Source organism: Ictalurus furcatus, chromosome 23 (genome assembly GCF_023375685.1).
Source record: "Ictalurus furcatus strain D&B chromosome 23, Billie_1.0, whole genome shotgun sequence".
In the NCBI taxonomy this organism is placed as follows: Eukaryota; Metazoa; Chordata; class Actinopteri; order Siluriformes; family Ictaluridae; genus Ictalurus; species Ictalurus furcatus.
The window spans coordinates 2,821,725-2,844,024 of NC_071277.1; the positions used below are offsets into that span (position 1 = coordinate 2,821,725).

At 39.3% G+C, this 22,300-nt stretch overlaps 1 protein-coding gene across 2 annotated transcripts in view; it reads right to left on the reverse strand.

Moving 5' to 3' along the window:
* The window catches only part of sema5a (sema domain, seven thrombospondin repeats (type 1 and type 1-like), transmembrane domain (TM) and short cytoplasmic domain, (semaphorin) 5A), a 241,796-nt gene that overhangs the window by 116,431 nt on the left and 103,065 nt on the right, over window positions 1-22,300 (reverse strand). For both annotated transcript variants that reach the window (XM_053611959.1, XM_053611960.1), the window contains 2 exons: window positions 19,042-19,104; window positions 9,950-10,048 (listed from right to left, as the gene is read on the reverse strand). In XM_053611959.1, the coding sequence (XP_053467934.1) occupies window positions 9,950-10,048; window positions 19,042-19,104 (162 nt within the window). The remainder of the gene's footprint in view (window positions 1-9,949; window positions 10,049-19,041; window positions 19,105-22,300) is intronic.

The window sequence follows — 22,300 nt, forward strand, 5'->3', positions numbered from 1 at the left end:
CTTGTATTCATGCTGAATCTGTTGAGATGATTGAGATAATATGCTAATGAAAGTTTTTATTTATTTATTTTTTATTCCTGAGTTATAGAGCAACATGAATAAAAAATGCTGATTTGGGAGTGCTGGATTGCTCACAATTGAAATCATTTATCCATCTGAGGAGTAGCCAGTGTAAACATTTTTATCTTATTACTTGTTAGTCATGGTCCACACACACACACACACACACACACACACACACACAAGATAACATTTATTGAGGAAAAGGGACGCCAGCATGTATGAACAGTAATTGATATTTGTGGCCATTAAGTGCAAATGACATACAAACATGGACAAAAATGTGACTTTTCATGCTGGGTTTCTTTCTGTATCCATAAACATTAACGCACGTCTGACAATCGGGCTCCAGATGCACAGTGTATGCATCTGCACTGCTGGAAAAAGTCATTATTAATCACATTTGGCTTATAGAGGCACGATTTAGCTTTCACAAAAGTACAAACTGGAGACACAGATATGTTCCCTATATTTGGAAATAAATAACACAACCAGTGTTGGCAGACCCGTTAATGCAATTGGTTTGTATTAAATAGAAACGGAGAAACTTGCCAGAATAATTTAGGACTCGCTCTGTCTAACTAAAAAGAAATTCAATTACAGCTCAAAATAAAACAATCAATCAGAGCATAAATGTTAGCGCCTACAGATTTTATCGGCAACTCTTTGCTATTATGAGCAAAATTGCAGCCTAATGGCTTTTCTGATTCTACAGTGAAATCGGAGACTGTTTTCTTAAACTGCACAATGCACTCTGATTATACTGCCAAAAACTGTATTTTCTGCAGGCCACAATTTATTTGAAGTCCATCTCCATATGAACTTATCTAAGCATGTGTTAAGACATAACAATATATTTATTAAATAATGAGTATATGTGAAATGCTTATAACAGTATTTATAAGCATGACTGGAAGTGTTTTGCTCTTGTACATTTTTCTAGTTGTTTGTCTAATGTGCTTATTGTAGTGTATGGTAATCAAGTTGGATAAAAAGAACGGTTGGTTAACAGCCCAAAGTTTATTAGTTTCCAATAACATGTACCGAAGTATTTTGACAACACCGAAGAAATGACACTGCCTTGCTAAAGAAGCTGAGGGTGAAGGTGATGGACTGGCCAAGCATGTCTCCAGACCTAAACCCTATTGAGCCTCTGTGGGGTATCCTGAAACGGAAGGTGGAGGAGCACAAGGTCTCTAACATCCACCAGCTCCGTGATGTCGTCATGGAGGAGTGGAAGAGGACTCCAGTGGCAACTTGTGAAGCTCTGGTGAACTCCATGCCCAAGAAGGTTACGGCAGTGCTGGAAAATAATGGTGGCCACACAAAATATTGACACTTTGGGCCCAATTTGGACATTTTCACTTAGGGGTGTACTCACTTTTGTTGCCAGCGGTTTAGACATTAATGTCTGTGTGTTGAGTTATTGAGGGGACGGCAAATTTACACTGTTACACAAGCTGTACACTCACTACTTTACATTGTAGCAAAGTGTCATTTCTTCAGTGTTGTCGCATGAAAAGCTATAATCAAATATTTACGAAAATGTGAGGGGTGTACTCAATTTGTGAGATACTGTACATAGCGCTTTTATCCAAAGCGCTTTACACTGTGTCTCATTCACCAATTCACACACACACTCACACACCAATGGTAGCAGAGCTGCCATGCAAGGCGCTAACTTGCCATCAGTAGCAACTCGGGGTTCAGTGTCTCACCCAATGTCACTTCGGCATGTGGAGTCATGCTGTTGGTTTATTTAACTCAACAGTAATGTCATGTATTCATGTATTTATGGTATGAATCATGTTTCTGGGACGTATTAATTTTATTTCTATTTAATTCTAAAATTAATAGTGTTCTGTTAAGTAACTCAGCTTGTTCAGACAGCTGCATGGATGCATACTGTATGTCTAGTCTTATGCCAAGCTGTACTTGGGTCAAAGAGCTTTAATTTATTGTTTGGGATTTCACCATTGCTATCAGGTGCAGGAAAGCTGCTCCACTTTTGACTTTGTAGGCAGGCATCAAGGAATAAATCTAATACAGCAGCTATAGGAAACCAGTGAAGTCAGTGCAGTAGTGGATTGACATAGGTGACCTTAAGAAGACTGATAAGTGCAAAGAATTCTGGATCAGTTTTAAGGACCTAATAGAAAATGCAGGAAGACCAACCAGGAGTCAGTGGCAGAAGGTAAGTTTTGTGATGATGAGGAACTGAAATAAGAATCTAAGTCGAATGTTTCATGTGTCATACTGTAGCTACTGTAAATTGCAGTGAGTGGAGACAGGATGCAAGTGCTGGTGCTCAGAGTAATTATTGTTGGCAGTTCCGTAATCACTGCAGGGGTTGAAAATAAAGTGCAAGCAATAATAAGGAAATTGGGAAATAAGTGAGTGGCAAAATCAAGAAGCCCAAAGATATATACTCTGAAAACAAGACCTGGACTTAACAAATGCATGATAAGATTTTGCAATGCTACAACAAAAGAGCAGGGTAATAAGAAGATAATAAATCCATGACAGGACCAAACCAGAACACAAAACATGAGCAAAAGGTGCTTGTTGCCATGGTAAATGCGACATGAAAGAGGGACATGAATTCAGCTATTGTTTCATGCTGTTGTTTTAACATTACATCGATTTTTAGTTTTACATAAGATGTTTCTTAATTTCTTATAACTATGCATTTATTTTTTTACTGTATTTTTTTACTGTTTTTTTACTGTATTACGACATCAAGAAAATCCGACCCTACATCACCGAACAGGCCACACAGATACTAGTCCAGGCTCTTGTTATCTCTAAACTGGACTACTGCAACTCACTGCTTTCAGGCCTCCCGGCCAACTCCATCTAACCCCTTGAGATGATTCAGAATGCTGCAGCGCGCCTCGTCTTCAATCAGCCCAAGAGAACCCATGTCACACCCCTCTTCATCTCCCTCCACTGGCTTCCTGTAGCCGCCCGCATCAAGTTCAAGGCCTTGATGCTCACCGACAAGACCTTATCTGGAACAGCACCCTCCTACCTCAACTCTCTCCTGAAGGCTTACGTTCCCTCTTGCAATCTGCGATCGATTAGCGACCGACGTTTAGCAGTTCCAACTCAGCGTGGCGCAAGGTCCCTTTCCAGAACCTTCAAACTGACTGTTCCTCAGTGGTGGAATGAACTTCCAATCTCAATCCGGACCGCAGAACCTCTCACCATCTTCAAAAAACAGCTAAAGACCCACCTCTTCCATGAACACCTAACCAACTCACAATAAAAACAAACAAACAAACAAACAAACAAAATTGCACTTACACCTCTACTCTGTGCACCTTGCTTCTTCTGGAATTCAATTAATGGATCTTGTACGGTAGCAGTACTTGTATTGTTCTCCGCTTGATTTATCGCTTTGCTTGTATTTTTCTCATTTGTAAGTCGCTTTGGATAAAAGTGTCCGCTAAGTGAATAAATGTAAATGTAAATGTATCCCCAGTTCTCTTTCAAGAACAGACAATCCTTGCTACTCATGTCTCCTCAATCAATCCTTCCTCCACATTTTCTCGTATTTCTGTTTTTTGTTTTGTTTTCTTATTTCCATAGTAAATAGTGCAGATAGACATGATAGATAGCTTTTGTGTTTATTTTCATGGATTCCTGTGGTTTGAGCATGTTTCGACGGGGATCTCTCCAAGTGACGGATTATGTAGTGTGCACACCACTAGGTCCACAAAACAGCATATCACAAATGATAAAAGTAGCGTAGTGTGAGCAATTCATTAATTCTGAGATTTATTTAAGTCACGTTATATATCTCCAACTCACATAAGGAATAACACATAAAAGGTGGACACAATAAGGTAACAAACAAATGACAGGATGGGCAGTGGGGGGTGGAAACAAGACCAAATCATTCCTGGTATATGAGGTTCTTTAAATAAGTAATTGTCCTATAATGAATTAAAGTGGACATTGTGTACAGTTGTGGCCAATCGGTTGTGTAGATATGTTAAACATTTAATATTGAAATGATTATTTTCATTGATGGCTGGCATTTTGCAATTCAGCAGTGCTTTAAGCACAGCTGGTACAGTGTGACACAGTGGGGTCCAAAAGTCTGAGACCACATTGAATATACGGGATTTCTTTTAAAAACCTGAAATAAACGGAAAGTTTTAGAATTTTGAAAATTGTATGTGCAACATCTTGGCTATTTAATATTCAAGATGTTGCACAATTTCTAAGTCACTATTTAAATTTAAGCCCATTTGTGATATTGGTCATGTTGACTCATTTGTCAATAGTCAGATTTTCCATCATCTTTATCCCTTCCATTAAGGCACGTTTTCAAGTGACACAGCATTGGATTTGATCTAACATGGATCATCAAGGTTTTACACAAACTTCTGGAGTCTGTGGAGTGGAGTCTGCTCAATTGCACACTGTTCTTAAAGCAAAAAGGGGACACATCATATACTAGGAAATTCTGAAATTCATGTAAATATTTCAAAGATTCAACATTTCACTCAAGTTATTGCTAATAATATCATTTGCAATAAAAACAGTTGTGTTAAATCGAAAAAGAATGCCAAACAGAAGCATTTTTCACATATGGTCTCAGACTTTTGGTAGCTAAGTGGTTAAGACATTGGACTACTGATAGGGAGGTTGTGCACTCAAAATGCTGGGTTATTTTTTCTACCCAGACGTTGAGTTTAGCCTTTTGGGTCATTTAATTGGGTTATTTTCTCACTCTTGGGTAGTTTTGGGGTAATTTTGTGTAACCCAACCGCTGGGTTAGTGGCAGGGTCATTATCACTGACAGTTGAATCAATACACCCCTCCCCCACACTGAAACATCAGCACAGCTCCTTGGGTCAAATCAACTCAGCGCAGACTGTCTGAATTTTTTTTTCACAGACTGTGACAGCCGGTTAGATTTATTCGTATCAATATATTTATACATAAAACCATTACTGTACACTAGAAAAAGCAAAAATGTGCGATGACAGTCCAGTTTACATGACATTAAATGCACCTCTATCTTCGTTAGCTTTGACTTACTTGTTTGCAATGCCCACTGGATCGTAAGTTGGTTACTCAGTTTTTTGGATGTTTTTAAACATCTCCTTTGATCAAAATCTGATGTTTTCATCTTAAATATATGAATTATTTGGGTTGAACCCCCCCCCCCAAAAAAAAAAAAAAATAGCTGGGTTAAAATTAACAACCCAACCTGATGGATTAGTTTAGCCTAAAATGTATTGTCCTATAATTACCCAGCCATTGGGTTTATTAGATTGTGAGTTTGAATCCCAGCACAGCCAACGTGCCATTGCTACCCTTGATCAAGGCCCTTAACCCTCAACTGCCCAGTTGAATAAATGAGATAAATATAAGTTGCTCTGGATAAGGGCATCTGCTAAATGACATAAATATAACTCTGCCAAATGCCACTATATACATCATATCATAGACAGCCATTAAATGAAGGATTATCCCTTTATTCTTATTTTGTTTCTATTTTGTTTTCTTATTCTTATGCGGTCTGAAACTGTTATTTCTTTTTGCTCATTAAAATATCTATTTCAGTGTGAGTGCGGCAAATTTCTTGTAAATGAATCCGACCACTAAATTCCGTTCGGCTTAGTTAGTGCAACTGCTCTCCTTTAGATAACCACTCTATAAATCTGTCCTACAGGAAGCTCGTATTCTGTGTAGCCTCACTCGGATGTGTTTATCTCCCAAGCAGCTGATGGCCACAACACTCGCCCTGTGTGATCGGTGTAAAGGAGGGATTATCTCAAATCCTGGCTCGCGGAAGGGCTGGACGTTTTTCAGTTCCCTTCAGCTTCCTTAGAGCTAATTTATTTGCCAGGAAAGCCTGGGGTGAATTTATATGTTTGGCGAAAGGAAGTGCCGTCTGCATGTCTTCGCAGGACGGGTGAGCAAAAATGAAAAGAGGGCTTTCATTTTTGATAGAACACCTTCACAAAACTAGCGTCTGGCATCCCTTGTGGATACAACACAACGGCTGTAATGCATATTAAGAGGAGGAGCTGAAAGATATGCTTCACACTTGGCCAGCTGTGTTTAGGCTACATCGAGCAGCTTTTCTTTAAAGAATCATTTCCCTCAGTCACGTCGTCAAGACACACAGGAGTCACAAAACTTTTCATAATTCACAAGGACGGAGTTTTTGAATAGACAGTGTGTTGGAGGAAAAAAAAAAAATCTTTGAATGTCCACAGTTTAAATACTAAGATATCTTTTTAAAAACTGTTTCCAAAGCTATTCATTTTATAACCTGATGATAATGTACAAGCCATTGTATTGAGCTTACTCTACGTTTTTTTCTGGAGATAAAAAGTATGTCTCTGTTGACCAGAAGAAGTATTAAGAGAGAGACGATATGAGGCTAAATGATAAGATTCATACTTGTGCAGTAGTGTATGTACTGCACTGAGCTGCATCATAAAGACTCACAAAAGTATGCAAAACATTTCAGAATTCACAAGGACAGTTTCTGAACACACAATGTGCAGGAGGAATGAATGCACTGAATGTCCAATATTAAATAATAGGCAAGCAGCTATCCACACAGAGACTAGATTTTTGATACGAATTATTGACATCACTTTATGAAAGGGTAGTTTTCCTATTACAACACCATTTAATGAGAGCTGAAATTTACCTACATGAGCATTTATGAAGTCTTATTCCAATAGGTATCAGGTGTCATAGAGCATGTTTCCCAGTTTTGAGGTCAAGTTGACATCTGACTCAATAATATTGACATAAGGTGGCTATGACCCTTTCCAGGTCATGACAGTCAACAGTGCAGCTCCTTGTACTTCTGCTATGTCAGATTTATATGATGGTGATAATGTGTCATGCCAAATATCAAACCTAAAATCATGCTAATTTAGGGTTTGAGAAAATATACACAATATATCCAAAAGTATATGGACACCTATACCACCCATATGTACTTGTTGAACATCCCATTCCAGATGCTGTTATAATAACTGTCACTCATCTGGGAAAGGTTTCCACTAGGTTTTGGAGCATGGCTATGGGGATTTGTGTTCATTCAGCCACAAGAGCATTAGTGAGGTCAGGCATTGATTTTGAGTGAGGAGGCTTGGCACGTAGTTGGTGTTCCAGTTCATTCCAAAGGTGTTCAATGGGGTTGAGGTCAAGGTTCTGTGCAGGCCACTCGAGTTCTTCCACTCCAACCTTGCATTTTCATGGAGCTTGCTTTGTGCACATGGGCGTTGTCATGCTGGAACAGGTGTGGGCCTGTTAGTTCCAGTGACGGGAAATTGTAATACTACAGCATACAATAACATCCTGTACAATTGTATGTTTTCAACTTTGTGGTAACAGTTTGGGGAAGACCCACATGTGGATGTGATGGCCAGGTGTCCACATTTTTTGGCCATATAATTTACATACAGTAACTCTGTCATTAATATTGTCACTGTACTGCTACTGCCACATTTCACGAAATTCTTATAAATAGCTAAATTAAACTCACTTCTCTTACCATGGTGTCATTATACTGTCAAGCAGAAATAAATACAATTAAAATATACATAACTTTGTTCTTACAGTGTAATAACTGTTGAAATCTTAACTGTATAACAGACATTATACATTACACATGGTTTTCATGGTGGTGTCACCATTAAGTGTGAAGTTCAAAAGGCATTTCATCGAATTTTTTTTTTTTTTTTCTAATTAAACTCATTGGTCAAGCTACATCACATCGCCACCATTATGTGACGCTGACACCGAAGATGTGCACTAAGCTACAACGTCAGCTGTCATAATGCTTTAATATAAGGCTGTCAAGAAAGTGTCTTAATAGACATATCAGAAGAGAAAATTTATTAGCTTGCCTACCGAGCAAGTACTATTTCTACTGTGTTGCCCAGTCCCATGTTTTGCTTGGCCACAAACCTAAGACTAGACTAAAAAATGGTAGGTAACGTCCATCCATCCGTTTTCTGTATCGCTTATCCTACACAGGGTCGCAGGGAGCCTGGAGCCTGTCCCAGGGAACTCGGGGCACAAGGCAGGGGGAAACCCTGGACAGGGTGCCAACACATCACAGGGCACAATCGCACACCCATTCACACACCCATTCACACACTATGGACAATTTAGAAATGCCAATCAGCCTACAACGCATGTCTTTGGATTGGGGGAGGAAACCGGAGTTCCTGGAGGAAACCCCCAAAGCACAGGGAGAACATGCAAACTCCGTACACATAGGATGAAAGCAGGATTCGAACCCCCAACCCCGGTGGGTGAGGCAAACATGTTAACCACTAAGTAAACCACTAAGTGCATTAATACAGAATAAGGGAAATAAATACTTTTATCATAATTATCCTCTTCTAACAAAGTTTTGAATGTCACACATAATATTTGCAAACTAGACAAAAACTCAGCGAGTCATTGGTCAACATTTCAGCTATAAGCTGTTTCTGCAAGTAGTTACTGAGGGGTTCGTGTTACGTGGTTCATCAGCAAAAAATCAAACATGTTTGAAAATATTGGATTAGATCGCTCGCAGACTGAGAAAATCATGTCGCTGAGACATTCTTGCTACATGAACAGTCGGCACAGACATGCAGTGAGTTGTTGCTGAGCTGGGGGGTGTAATCACCGAACGCCAAAATGAGTCAGCAACTGGGAAATCAGGGCTTGAAGTGTTGTCTAACTACTACACAGCAATGCCTGAGCTAACTGTATCTTGGAACCCAATGCCTTTTGCATTTAATTTGCAGTTCTCACCCAGCTGTAGTGTATATTATAGGCTGAATTCATGGTTCAGAATCAGACAGCTGTGCTTTATACCACACTGTGTTTTCGTTTGTTTGTTTGTTTATTTGCTTGTTTTTTTTGTTTTGTTTTTTATCCTGTTGGCACAAAGCACGCTACAGCAGATATTTCCACCTTTTGGAGTGAATAAAAAACAGACACTTCCGAAGCAGCCGATGAGGGGAAGATCATAATCACAATCAAGCTAACTGTCACCGCAGGCAGAATGGATTTATGGCTAATCTTGTTACCAAAAGGACAGGATTCCCAAACAACTGACTGATATGCATGAAAGAGGAAGGATGGAAACAATGCATGACATTTGTACCCAGAATCTTTTCATTTCTCTGCAATTCAGCCATATCCAATCCCAGAACACATAAAGGAGCTATGATACATATGGGTGGCTGTGACACAGCACAGAGCCCATTTGTGGCATAGAGAATACAAAGCTTGAAAACAAAGTTTTTGTTCTGAAATACCTTACTGAGATGTATCAGTAGCATCTCCTGCCGTGTTATGTTCAAGCTGTTTGTCAAAACATGATCTCGAAATCACTGAAAGAGCCAATAACTCTTATATAATCCTGCATAAATAAAACTGCAAACGTTTTGAAGCGTTACATTGGTTTTTGCTGTTTGGAGCTGGCGTCAAGCTTATTACGTAGATAAAGCTCTCAGGTTTAATTCTCCAGAGATTTGGAGAATGTGTGCATTTTGAATGGAAACTTGGATTCAGCTCTTTAAACAAGTGTTCGCTTGTAATTTGATCAGACATCTTGAGTCGAGATTAGTCAAAATTCAGTTTTAATTGAGAATTTGGCAATTGTGTTTTGCAAACTAATAAATATCGTACTTGTGTTGTTTTTATTTCAAAACTAGACTGCAGATTATAACAAATTATTTTATAATGGTTAAATGCACTCTTTGCAAATGAGCACAGGCCATTAGGCTTTAAAATAACGATTATCGATTAAGTCTGCTTACATATGATATAACCCAGAGAGTCAGCTTGTGTTGTAGGTAATTGAGTTATGTGTGTTAAAAAGAAAAAAATGCATTTTACTTACTGTGCGATTGGTACAAATTGGAGTGAAGGCATTTGTGCCACAAGTGAAAAGTCTGTCCCCATTCACCAGAAGGACGCGGATGTAATTCTGGCATTCTTCCTGTGAAAAGAAAGGAAAAAAAGTCAAACATCATTGAAAGAGTCTGGTTAGGAACAGCAATGATGGGCATACAATAATGAAATAAACTAATCAAATACTTTAAAATATCAACAAAACTGCATTTACCTCATGTATGCAGTTTTAAAACAGAACAACTCCTTATGGTCTAAAATGTCCATCTCTTATGGCAGCAAGATATCTTCTTCATCACAATAATTTCTGAACCATTTATCAGAATTTATAGTAGTAATTCTAAAATAAATTAGAATATATCCCTGTTTGTGCAGACGTCTAAATTATTGTGGATTTTAGAACTTACCTTTATAATATGGGGTGTTTGATATATTAGTAATCTGTATATCTTAATACTGTGTATTTTTAATTTTTGTTTATTTTAAATTGTGGTTTAATTAGTATTGAAGTTTTATTGTAACAGCAAAATAATTCAGTGCTGTTCATTGGCGCACATAAAGGGCAAGGTGCATAAAGGGCAAGGCTGGAAACCACTTCTGAATGCGTATCCGAGACCTCAGACGTCACCGTCTTAAAAACCGTCAAGAGTCTGTAATGGAGATCTTGACATGAGCTCAGGAATACTTTGGTAAACCTTTGTCAGTAAACACCATTCGCCGCTGCATCCACAGATGCAAGTTAAGGCTTTACTATGCAAAGCAGAAGCCGTACATCAACACTGTCCAGAACCGCCGCCAACTTCTCTGATCTCGGTCTCATCTGAGATGGACAGTAGCACAGTGGAATCGTGTTTTGTGGTCCGACAAGTCAACATTTCAAATAGTTTTTGGACAAAACAGTCGATGTGTTCTCCGGGCCAAAGAGGAAAAGGACCATCCAAGATGTTATCAGAGTCAGGTCCAAAAGCCAGTGCCTGTCATGGTACGGGGGTGTGTCAGTGCCCATGGCATGACAGCTGCCTTTGATACTGTAGACCATAACATACTTCTTTGGCGCTTACAGCATCTGTTGGTATCAAGGGTACCGCCCTACAATGGTTCAGCTCATATCTTAAGGACAGGTCCTTCTCGGTAGCGTTGGGTAATTTCTCCTCATCTTCCGCTCCTATTATTAGTGGTGTACCTCAAGGCTCCATTCTGGGCCCACTTCTTTTTAACTTATATATGCATCCGTTGGGGAATATTATTAGGGCACACAATGTCTCTTTTCATTTATATGCTGATGATACCCAGTTGTACATTCCATTGAAAGCTGGTGACTCCATTCAGCCATTGTTGGACTGTCTGGACGACATTAAAAAACGGTTAACAAATAATTTCCTCCAACTTAATGAAGACAAAACCGAAATAATTGTTTTTGGCTCCCTGAGATTGAGAGATGGCCTCATTAATTAAGAACCTTGGCATCATTCTGGATTTAGAATTATGCTTAACCAAGCATAATTGCTTGTATTTTTCTCATTTGTAAGTCGCTTTGAATAAAAGCGTCTGCTAAATGAATAAATGTAAATGTAAATAAATTTGGCCATTAAGAATAGTTTTTATCAACTACAGATTATTTCTAAACTTAAAACATTTTTGTCTGTCCAAGATTTGGAGAAGGTTATTCATGCTTTTATCACTTCGTGCTTAGATTATTGTAATTCATTATACTTGGGTCTTCCTAAGTCATCTCTGGCTCGTCTCCAGATGGTTCAGAATGCAGCTGCAAGGTTGTTGACTAGGGCAAAGAAATTTGATCGTGTCACCCCAATTTTAGCATCGCTCCATTGGCTCCCAGTCCGTTTTAGGATTCAGTTTAAGATTCTGATGTTTGTTTTTAAAACTCTTAATGATCAAGCTCCTTCCTATCTCAAAGATCTTCTTGCACCACATTCATCGAACAGACTTCTAAGATCTTCTGACGGGTCTCTTTTGCATGTCCCTCGTTCCCGGTTAAAAACAAATGGGGACAGAGCTTTTTCAGTTGCTGCCCCTCATCTATGGAATCAATTGCCACTGGACATCCGCCTTGCACCTTCTATTACCACTTTTAAAAAGAGGCTTAAAACGTATCTCTTCTCCCAGGCATTTTAATCTAATTTTTACTATTGTCTATTGCCTGTTTTTATTTGGTTTTATTCTGTTTTCTATTTTTACTTTCCTTACTCTGTTCAGCACTTTGGTCAGCTTTGCTGTGTGAAACATGCTATATAAATAAAATTTACTTACTTATTATGGGTAACTTGCACATCTGTGAGGGCACCATTAATGCAGAAAGATATGTACACATTTTGGAGCAACATATGCTGCCATCCAGAGCACGACAACGCCAAACCACATTCTGCCTGGATTACAAGCGAATGGTTGCGTAAGCAGAGAGTGCGGGTGCTAGCATGGCCTGCCTGCAGTTCTAACTTGTCTCCAATTGAGACTGTGTGGCGCATTATGAAGCGCAAACTAAGGCAACGGAGGCCCCTACAGTTGCGCAGCTGAAGAAATGCATAACGGATGAGTGGGGAAAAATTCTGCTTACTGAACTTAAACAGGGGGTATGGTGGTTTAGTGGATAACACGTTTGCTTTGGACCTCTGGGGTTTGGGGTTCAATTCCCACACCTGTGTGAGAAGTTTGCATGTTCTCCCCGTGGTTTCCTCCAGGTACTCCAGTTTCAACCCCCCGTCCAAAGACACGCATTGTAGGCTGATTGGCATGTCCAAAAGTGTCCGTAGTGTATGAATGGGTGTGTGAATGTGTATGTGATTGTGCCCTGCGATGGATTGGCACCCTGTCCAGGGTGTACCCTGCCTTGTGCCCCATGCCTCCTGGGATAGGCGCCAGGCTCCTCATGACCCAGCTCTAATGTTCTTTTTAGAGAGCAAAGGCTTTTTCTTGCACACCTCCCACGCAGGTCGAATTTGTGCGATCTCTTTCTGATTGTAGAAGCATGCACTTTGACACCAACAGTTGCAAGACTTACTAGCAGATCATGTGATGAAATTTTGGGGTTCTTGGAGACTTATTTTTGAATCAGACGGTCTGATCTTGGGCTGAATTTGCTGGGATGGCCAGTCCTGGACAAATTGGTAGTCATTTGAAATCTTAATTTTCAATCTGTACTGGCACTGCTACTCTACTACTCCACCTACTATTCTTTCTGTGCTTTATAATTCATAACTCTTGCTCTTCCCAATGACTCTCATTTTTTCATACTCCGGGGTTAATTTAGTGTTTTGTTTCTTCAGGGCTTGAGGGGTTTCTGCAGGGGTCTGTATCATGATCTTTTAACTTAAGCCAAGTATTTAAAAATATATATTTTTTATTTTCACTAACATAATTTGGCCAAGAGGCAATGCACATTCTGTGTGTAAATAAAGGCAGATTTAATGTTCTCAACTCATCACAACGAGACATGTTTATGAAAAGGAAAGGGGGGGAAAAAAAACACTGAGAAAGCACTACACTTCATGGAATAATATAGCAGCTAAGGCTGTGTGCATTACAAACAAATGGAGCAGACTGAACTGCATTAATATCAATCAAAGCTTCTTTCCCTCTTCATGAGATGGCCCTGAGGGAACCAGATGCGGTCAATTACTGGTAAAATTCGCATTTTATGAGTTTTCAGGGAAAAAAAGGTTTCTATTGGTTACATAAAATAATCACTGTCGCAGACTTGGCAGGACCTGAACTGATTAAACCAAAGTCTTTCCTTCTAATCTGAGCCATTTCAGCTAATACAGCGACAGGATGGAAAACAACTCCATGCAAACAGCAACTCAACCACCAGCACTCAGGGGAAGGTGACTTAGCTTGTAATTCGGAATGACAATCATATGTTGGTCAGCATAGCCCTTATTATAGGCCTATAACTGCTTCTTAAACCACAGGAGACGCACTAAAATAAACTGGAAGCCCTGGAGGTCAAGGCAGGGTCAAATACTGAAGAAGTAATTCTAATTAAGACAGACTGTAAAATCATACTTCAGCTTTATTAAACTTGAATTCGCAGAATGTGAACAGTTAAGAGTTACAGAGTTTTAATATGGCATAATTTTTTAGTGTGTATAAACCGTTACGTTAACTACCTGCATTAGATTTACAGGCTACTTTACATTACTTTACTTTACAGACTGCTTTACTACTTTTACAGAAAACTTCTTGTTTTCTCATGATCTCGACTTAATTTTCTTGTGATCTCAACACAATAGAATAGTTGTTTTCTTGTGATTATAGACATAACATTTTCTGTGATCACAACTCATTTTTTCTTTGTACTCAACATAACATTTTGTTATATAGACATCACGAGAAAATTAAATCGTCTATCATGTGAAAACAAGAAAGAAAAATGAATAATGCACAGTCTCTGAGTGCTTCCATACTAGACTTATGCAGTAGACAAGAAATAATGAGTTTGTAATACATATCCTGCACAAGGATACTATAATAACAACAAGTATGTATGTTTTATGATTAGTAATACAAAGGCAACACAACCTCCTAACCAGAAGCATGGCCAAATATAATAATAACTTCATAAAAACTTATTGATTTAAGTTAGTTAACTAGATATAGTTACTCTACTCTGCACTTTGCTTCTTCTGGAATTCAATTAATGGATCTTGTATGGTAGCACTACTTGTATTGTTCTCTGCTTGATATATCGCTTTGCTTGTATCTTTCTCATTTGTAAGTCGCTTTGGATAAAAGCGTCTGCTAAGTGAATAAATGTAAATGTAAATGTAGATATAAATGAACTCATCCATCCATTTTCAGTACTGCTTATCCTACACAGGGTCAAGGGAAGCCTGGAGCCTATCCCTGGGAACTCGGGGCACAAGGCAGAGTCCACCCTGGACAGGGTGCCAACCCATCACAGGGCACATTCACACACACCAGACAGTTAGGAGATGCCAATCAGCCTACAACACATGTCTTTGGACTGGGGAGGAAACAGGAGTACCCAGAGGAAGCCCCCAAAGCACAGAGAGAACATGCAAACTCCATACACACATGGCAGGTGGGGGAATTGAACCCCCAACTCCAGAGGTCTGAGGCAAACGTGTTATCCACTAAACCACCATGCCCCCAGGAACTAATCCATAAATAAAATAAAATAAGGCTAAGCTTTAAAAGCATAATGTTAAATAAAGTTATTTTACAGCAGGGGTGTCAAAGTCATTTCAGCTAATGGACCACATTATACGTAGTCTGATGTCAAGTGGGCTGGACCAAAGAAATCAGTTTAGTGACCAATAACACATCAACAACAACTCTTACTTTTTTTTTTTTTTTTTTTTTTTTTTTCCATTTATCTGCATTTATATGAAAGGTACAAATAAAAAGCTCAAAGGTATGCTTTCATAAGTATTCACCCCTTTGTTAAGAAACCCCTAAATTACTTCTTTTGGAAAGAGATCTGGTTATAGTGCCAAATTGTTAGCTTTCTAATAAAATGAATTACACATCATTAACACATTTTACCAGTATTTGAGTTTATGGCCATGAGTTTATTGCTCTAATTATCTCCCTAGTCAAATAATAATAAAAAAAGACTAGCTCTTTTTTTTTTAACCTTTCAATTCAACTGCAGTCCAAAAGATTTTCATTTAAAACCAGGTTTGTAATTTAATTTAGTGGGATGGTTTTTAGAGCCTTTATAGAGCTGGTCCTAACTCACAGGCTACATGGTTAACCCCCTGTTTTAGAGCAGACTTTCATAATATCTTGAAGATTTCGTGTTTGATGGTAATTGGTATATTTTAAATGATAAAAGAACTAAACAAACAAGAACATATGCCAAATATATCAGTGTACATCTTCCTACTACATTCTGCATGGTAAGGGTGTTATGTGGATGTTTTTTTTCACACCATTGTGTGCAAACTGTAGAGACTTTTGTGCATAAAAATCCCAGAAGATCAGCAGTTTCTTGAACACTCAACTGACACTACAATCAAAGTCACATTTTCCCCATTTTCTGATGCTTGATGTGACCATTAACTCTTGATCTAAATGAACATAATTTTATGCATTGCACTGCTGCCACATGATTGGGTGATTGGATAATTGCATGAATGAGCAGGTGTACTGGTGTTCCTATTAAAGTGGACAGAAACTGCATATATAGTGGCGCTTGATAGTTTGTGAACCCTTTGGAATATTTTACATAAATATGACCTAAAACATCATCAGATTTTCACACAAGTCCTAAAAGTAGACAAAGAGAACCTAATTAAACAAATGAGACAAAAATATTATACTTAGTCATTTATTTATTAATGAAAATTATCCAATATTTCATATATGTGAGTGGCAAAAGTATGTGAATCTCTAGGCTTAGCAGTTAATTTGAAGGTGAAAGTAGAGTCAGGTGTTTTCAATCAATGAGATGACAATCAGGTGTGAGTGAGCACCCTGTTTTATTTAAAGAACAGGGATCTATCAGACTCTGATCTCCACAACACATGCTTGTGGAAGTGTATCATGGCATGAACAAATGAGATTTCTAAGGACTTAAAAAAAAAAGTTGTTGATACTCTTCAGGCTGGAAAAGGTTACAAAACCATCTCTAAAGAGTATGGACTCCACCAATCCACAGTCAGACAGATGTACAAATGAAGGAAATTCAAGAACATTGTTACCCTCCCCAGGAGTGGTAGACCAACAAAGATCACTCCAAGAGCAAGACGTGTAATAGTCCATGAGGTCATAAAGGAACCTAGGGCAACTTCTAAGCGACTAATGTTAATATTCATGGGTCCTTGCTGCCTGTCTGCAGTTTTCTAAAGATCATGTGGACAAGCCAGAAGGCTACTGGAAAAATGTTTTATGGACAGATAAGACCAAAATAGAACATTTTGATTTAAATGAAAACTGTTATGTTTGGAGGATGTTTGCATTCCAGCATAAGAACCTTATACCATCTGTGAAACATGGTTTGCTGCATCTGGACCAGGATGACTTACCATTATTGATGGAACAACGAATTCTGAATTATACCAGCAAATTTTAAAGGAAAATGTCAGCATATCTGTCCATGAACAGAATCTCATGAGAAAGTGGGTCATGCAGCAAGACAACAACCTTAAGCACACAAGTCATTCTACCAAAGCATGGTTAAAGAAGAATAAAGTTAATGTTTTGGAATGGCCAAGTCAAAGTCCTGACCTTAATCTAACATAAATGTTGTGGAAGGACCTGAAGCAAGCAGTTCATGTTTGGAAATCCACCAACATCCCAGAGTTGAAGCTATTCTGTACTGAGAAATGGGCTAAAATACCTCCATGTGCAGGACTGATCAACAGTTACTGGACCCGTTTAGTTGCAGTTATTGCTGCACAAGGAGGTCACACCAGATACTGAATGCAATGGTCACATACTTTTGGCACTCACAGATATGTAATATTGGATCATTTTCCTTAATAAATAAATGACCAAAAGGACCAAGTGTAATATTTTGTCTCATTTGTTTAAATGGGTTCTCTTTATCTACTTTTACGACTTGCATGAAAATCTGATTATGTTTGAGGTCATATTTATGCAGAAATACAGAACATTCTAAAGGGTTCACAAACTTTCAAGCACCACTGTAGAGAAGGAGCCCAGAGCATGGGAAAGGCTTTTGGGTCTCTATTTCCACCAGAACTGTTTATATTATAAGAGATAGCAGGGCAAGAAGACAGAACATTGCAGAGAAGTGAACAAGACAGGAAGGTTAAATTGACATAGCTTTGCATGACTCAGTGTGTGAGGAGTTCATATTTCCACTGCAAATAGGAAGACATTTAAGAAAGGAAATCATTTAAACCCTGGATGTGCTTCTGGGATTTGTTATGATTTAGTCAGCCACTGAAAACATGTCACAGCTAATAGTTCAACAGCCTAAACACCATGGTGGGGTATGGGAAGTTTTAAACTGGAGTTTAAAATTCATTCATTTGGACAGAAACACTTAAACAGGGGTTTATTTCATTTAATTTATTATAATAAGGTAAAAAAATAGGCTATAAATTGGCTTAAACTCTAACTTTCAATTAAGGCTTTCTAAAGAGTTCTATCATTACTGAATGGAAAACACACTGTTGTAGGCTTTTGTTGAAGGATTCCCTCAGAGGGAAAATGAAGAACCAAAGTGCAAATGAAAGAGCATAATTTTTAACTGCCGTTGAACTGGGTTAATTTCATACAGATGCTTAAAATTAGGCTAGAAATAGATTCCAAGAAAGATGGCTTCAGAAGTGGTTCAGAAATTTCAGAAATATATTGAGACACAATTCACATGCACAATTTTGGATGTGAGTCCTGCTTAATGCTTAATCCATAGTATATGATCATTCAGCATACTAAGCTGTGTCATGTCACAGCAAACCAGTGACTACATTTCCCATCCTGCACTACGGCCTATAAACATGGACTACACTTCCCACACACGTTCACCTTCTCCGGACTTCTAATCACACGCCTGTTGCCAATCTTACACTCACTCACTCCATGCTATAAAAGAGACTTTTTGAACACACCATGACTTTGCATAGTATTGAGTGTTCTCACCGTACCAAGCTATTGTACCCTATTCCTTGTTTTGTTTCATGGTCCTTGACCTTGTTTCTCGTTCAGATTCAAGCCTTGCCCTATTTATGCCTGTTTGCTGATCGCCTGACCCACTGCTTGTTTTGACTATGCTTCTATCTAATGATTTGGATTTGTCTGTCTGTCAATCGTAAATAAAGTCTTTTATTGCACTTGTATCCGTCCTCAACTCCATGAAGTACTGGAACATGACAAGCTGGTCTTATTTATTTCATAAACTGTTGGTATAAGATTAATGTATTAATTAACGTAACAGCACAGGTAGCTGAATGCACTTGGAGTAAAGCACTAACTACACTGTACTGTTTATATGAATAGACAGACATGTACGATTGGCTAAATTCTCACTAAGTGACCCAGGGCAGAGACTGTTAAGTAACCTGAGAACATAAATTTTTACAACCTTAATTATGTACAATGACACTAGAGTTAAGAGGAAACACTCACCTCTGATTTCCCTCGACTGAAACAGGCACCTTTGGTGAACTCATCACAATGCCACTCTGCCTCCTGTAGAGACAAAGCACATTCATGAATACACTAAAACCAACACATCAGTAAATACACAACAACAAACACACTCAGAAACACAGCATCAGTGACTACCAAGGTTGCCTTTAGGTTCATTATGAGAGTGTTTATTAACCCTTTAGTGCATGGTGTTGCCATATGGTAACAATAAACTTTTCTCACATTTTCTGATAGGCAATAATAAAAAAAAATATATTGTTTCCCTATGTAACTGGAAAAAAACGGTGTTTTAGCTTTGACATAACAAAAAATGCCATGTCACATGACCATGACTTTTCTGCAGTCACATGGCACGATGAAGGTTAATATCAAAAGGGCTCTCAAAACATGATTAATTTTTCAATATTTTGGCAAAATTACTTAAAGGAAAAAAAATTAAGACTATCTGAGATAAGTTAACATTTATTTTTTGTCATTAAAACAAGTGTCTATATTTTGAGTATTCTGTTAAATGGTAAAATGTAATTGTTGTCATATGGCAACAACATGCGATAATGGAACTGTGGTATGTGCATTCATAAACTGAAACAGGCCTACATACTGTAGCAAAAAAGACACTAGGCTTCTATAATAGTATATTTACAGTAAGAAAAAGTCTGGGTTACGCATGTAACCCTATTCCCTGAGAAGGTAACGAGACGTTGCGTGAGCTTCATGCTGTGGGAAGCGTGTGACCGGTATCTGAAGCTTGTGTAACATCATGCCTATTTATAGACCTGCCATGATCAGATGACGTGGCAATTAAGCACGTTGAATGATATAAACATGGCATCTGTGAACTGTGCTGACAGCCTCTATTATCTGAAACGAGGAAGCAATTCACAGGCGTGCCCCAGTATGACAAAGCTATGCAATGTCTCGTTCCCTTCTCAGGGAACAGGGTTACATGGGTAACCCAGATGTTCCCTTTCAAAGGGAACTCAACGTTGAGTAAGATTCACGCTGTGGGAACGAGAATACCCACTCCGTCATACTGAGGGCATGGTCTGTTGAAAAGATCCAAGCATGAGGGTTACTGAAAGACACTCGAGCCCTGGGTGGAATGTATATCCAGGCTGTAATATCGAATGAATGTGTGCGGCGTAGAGCGGCGTGCAGCACACACATCCTGTAAGGGTACACCTTTGGAAAAAGCCTTCGAGGAGCCGACCCCCAAATGGAATGAGCCCTTATGGCCAGAGGTGTAGTGAGACCGTGCGCCTCATAAGCGACAGAGATTGCGTCCACTATCCAATTAGAGATGCCCTGCTTTGACGCAGCATTAGCTCTACTGTCACCGCCAAAACAGACCTGCAACTGCTCTGACTTACGCCACTGGCCAGAACAGTGGACGTAAGTACAGAGATCCCTTACTGTACACAGTAGGTGCAATTTCTCTTGTTCTCGTGTGAGGAACAGAGGATGGCAGAAAGCCTGCAACACTACTGGTTGGGCAGCAGACATAGGCACTTTAGGAATATAATCTGGCCTAGTTTTAAGGAAATCCTTGGCTAATCAAGGCCGGAAGGGGCAACAGAGAGAGCTCCTACTCGCTCGAGATACCAGGGCCAGCAGAAGCGCTACCTTTAGAGTCAGAAGCTTCTCTGAGGCTGACTCTAAGGGCTCAAATGGAGCACCTGACAGACCTTTCAGGACCACAGCAAGGTCCCAGGAGGGTATGCGTGGTCTGCAGATAGGCCTCAGTTGCCTGACATCATGCATAAATCTCGACATTGGAGGATGTTGCCCCACAGACGCTCCATCAATAAGGCCATGGCTGGCCAAAAGGACGGCCTTGTAGACCATGATTGTAGGAGGAGCCAACCCTGCTGAGAAACGTCCTCATAAGAATTCCAGGATTGTAGCTAATGTCACACCATGAGACAAAAAGTCGCCACTTCAGCGCATATAATTTCCATGTGGTTGGTGCTCTAGCGTTCAACATGGTCTCTACAACCTCAGTTGTGGGACCAGAATCTATGAGCTGTTACCCCTCAGGGGCCAGACCCGTGGTTTCCATAGTTCCGGCCGAGGGTGATAAACCAGCTCGCCGACTTGAGACAGTAGATTCCTACGGATGGGAATCTCCCAAGGTGTGCCGACTAGCAGGGATATTATCTCTGACAACCATATTCGAGCTGGCCAATAAGGTGCTACTAGCAGCACACGTAGACGGTCTTGGCAAACTCTCACTAGAACTTGTGGGAGCAGAGCAATTGGGGAAAAGCATACAGATGTAACCTAGGCCATGTGTGCACCATGGCGTTTAGCCCCAATTGTGTGGGAGGAGAGAGGGCAAACCACAGCGTGTTGTCTCCTCGGAGGCGAACACATACACTTCCACTTGGCTGAACCTCCGCCATATGGACTCCACCACTTGTACACAACTTTTTTTTTTAAGTAAATGTAATAATTCATGCGGTAGAGGGTTAATTTAATACTGCTGACAATATACATTGTTAAAAGGCAGCTTTACAAAAATCCTGGTAAACATTTAGATCTTTAATGAGAAAGCAAGATGGAGCAATGGTAAGGAAAATCTCCCTGACATGACTTGAGGAAGAAACTTTGAGAGGAACTTTGATCACACTACCATTCTGCGTCCTGTAGAAGTAAACATACTGAATGTCCAAGTCTCATTTGGTTACATTATTATAATGGACAGCTACTACGTCATGGCATCTAAAAAACAAATGGAGCTCAGCATTATTCGAAATCACTCCTGATGGTTATCGATTGATGGCGCATTAATGAACTTGGTGAAAGGGCAAATTTCAAGCGCTAATGCTAACATTAAGTAAAAAGCTTTCCTGGTCAGCTGTAGAGCAGAAGATGGATGTTACTAACATTTTATAAAAATTACTACTAGATAAACAGAGTTCTCAATCTTGAAGGAACAGTCTGGCTAAAAAGGGCTAACACGGCTCCAGGGCTAGCACAGCTAAACTCCCCCTCTCTTTAAGGGGGAATAAATACACGCTGTTTTTGCCATCCACATTTTCTCATTCGCTGTTAACAAAAGCATAAATATATTTATTTTTTATCCTTATCATGCACTTATCCTACACAGGGTTATGGGGGAGCCTAGGGAACTTTGGGCACAAGGTGGGTGACAACCAATCGCAGGGCCCAATCACACAACAGACGATTTGGAAATGCCAATCAGCCTACAATGCATGTCATTAGACTTGGGGAG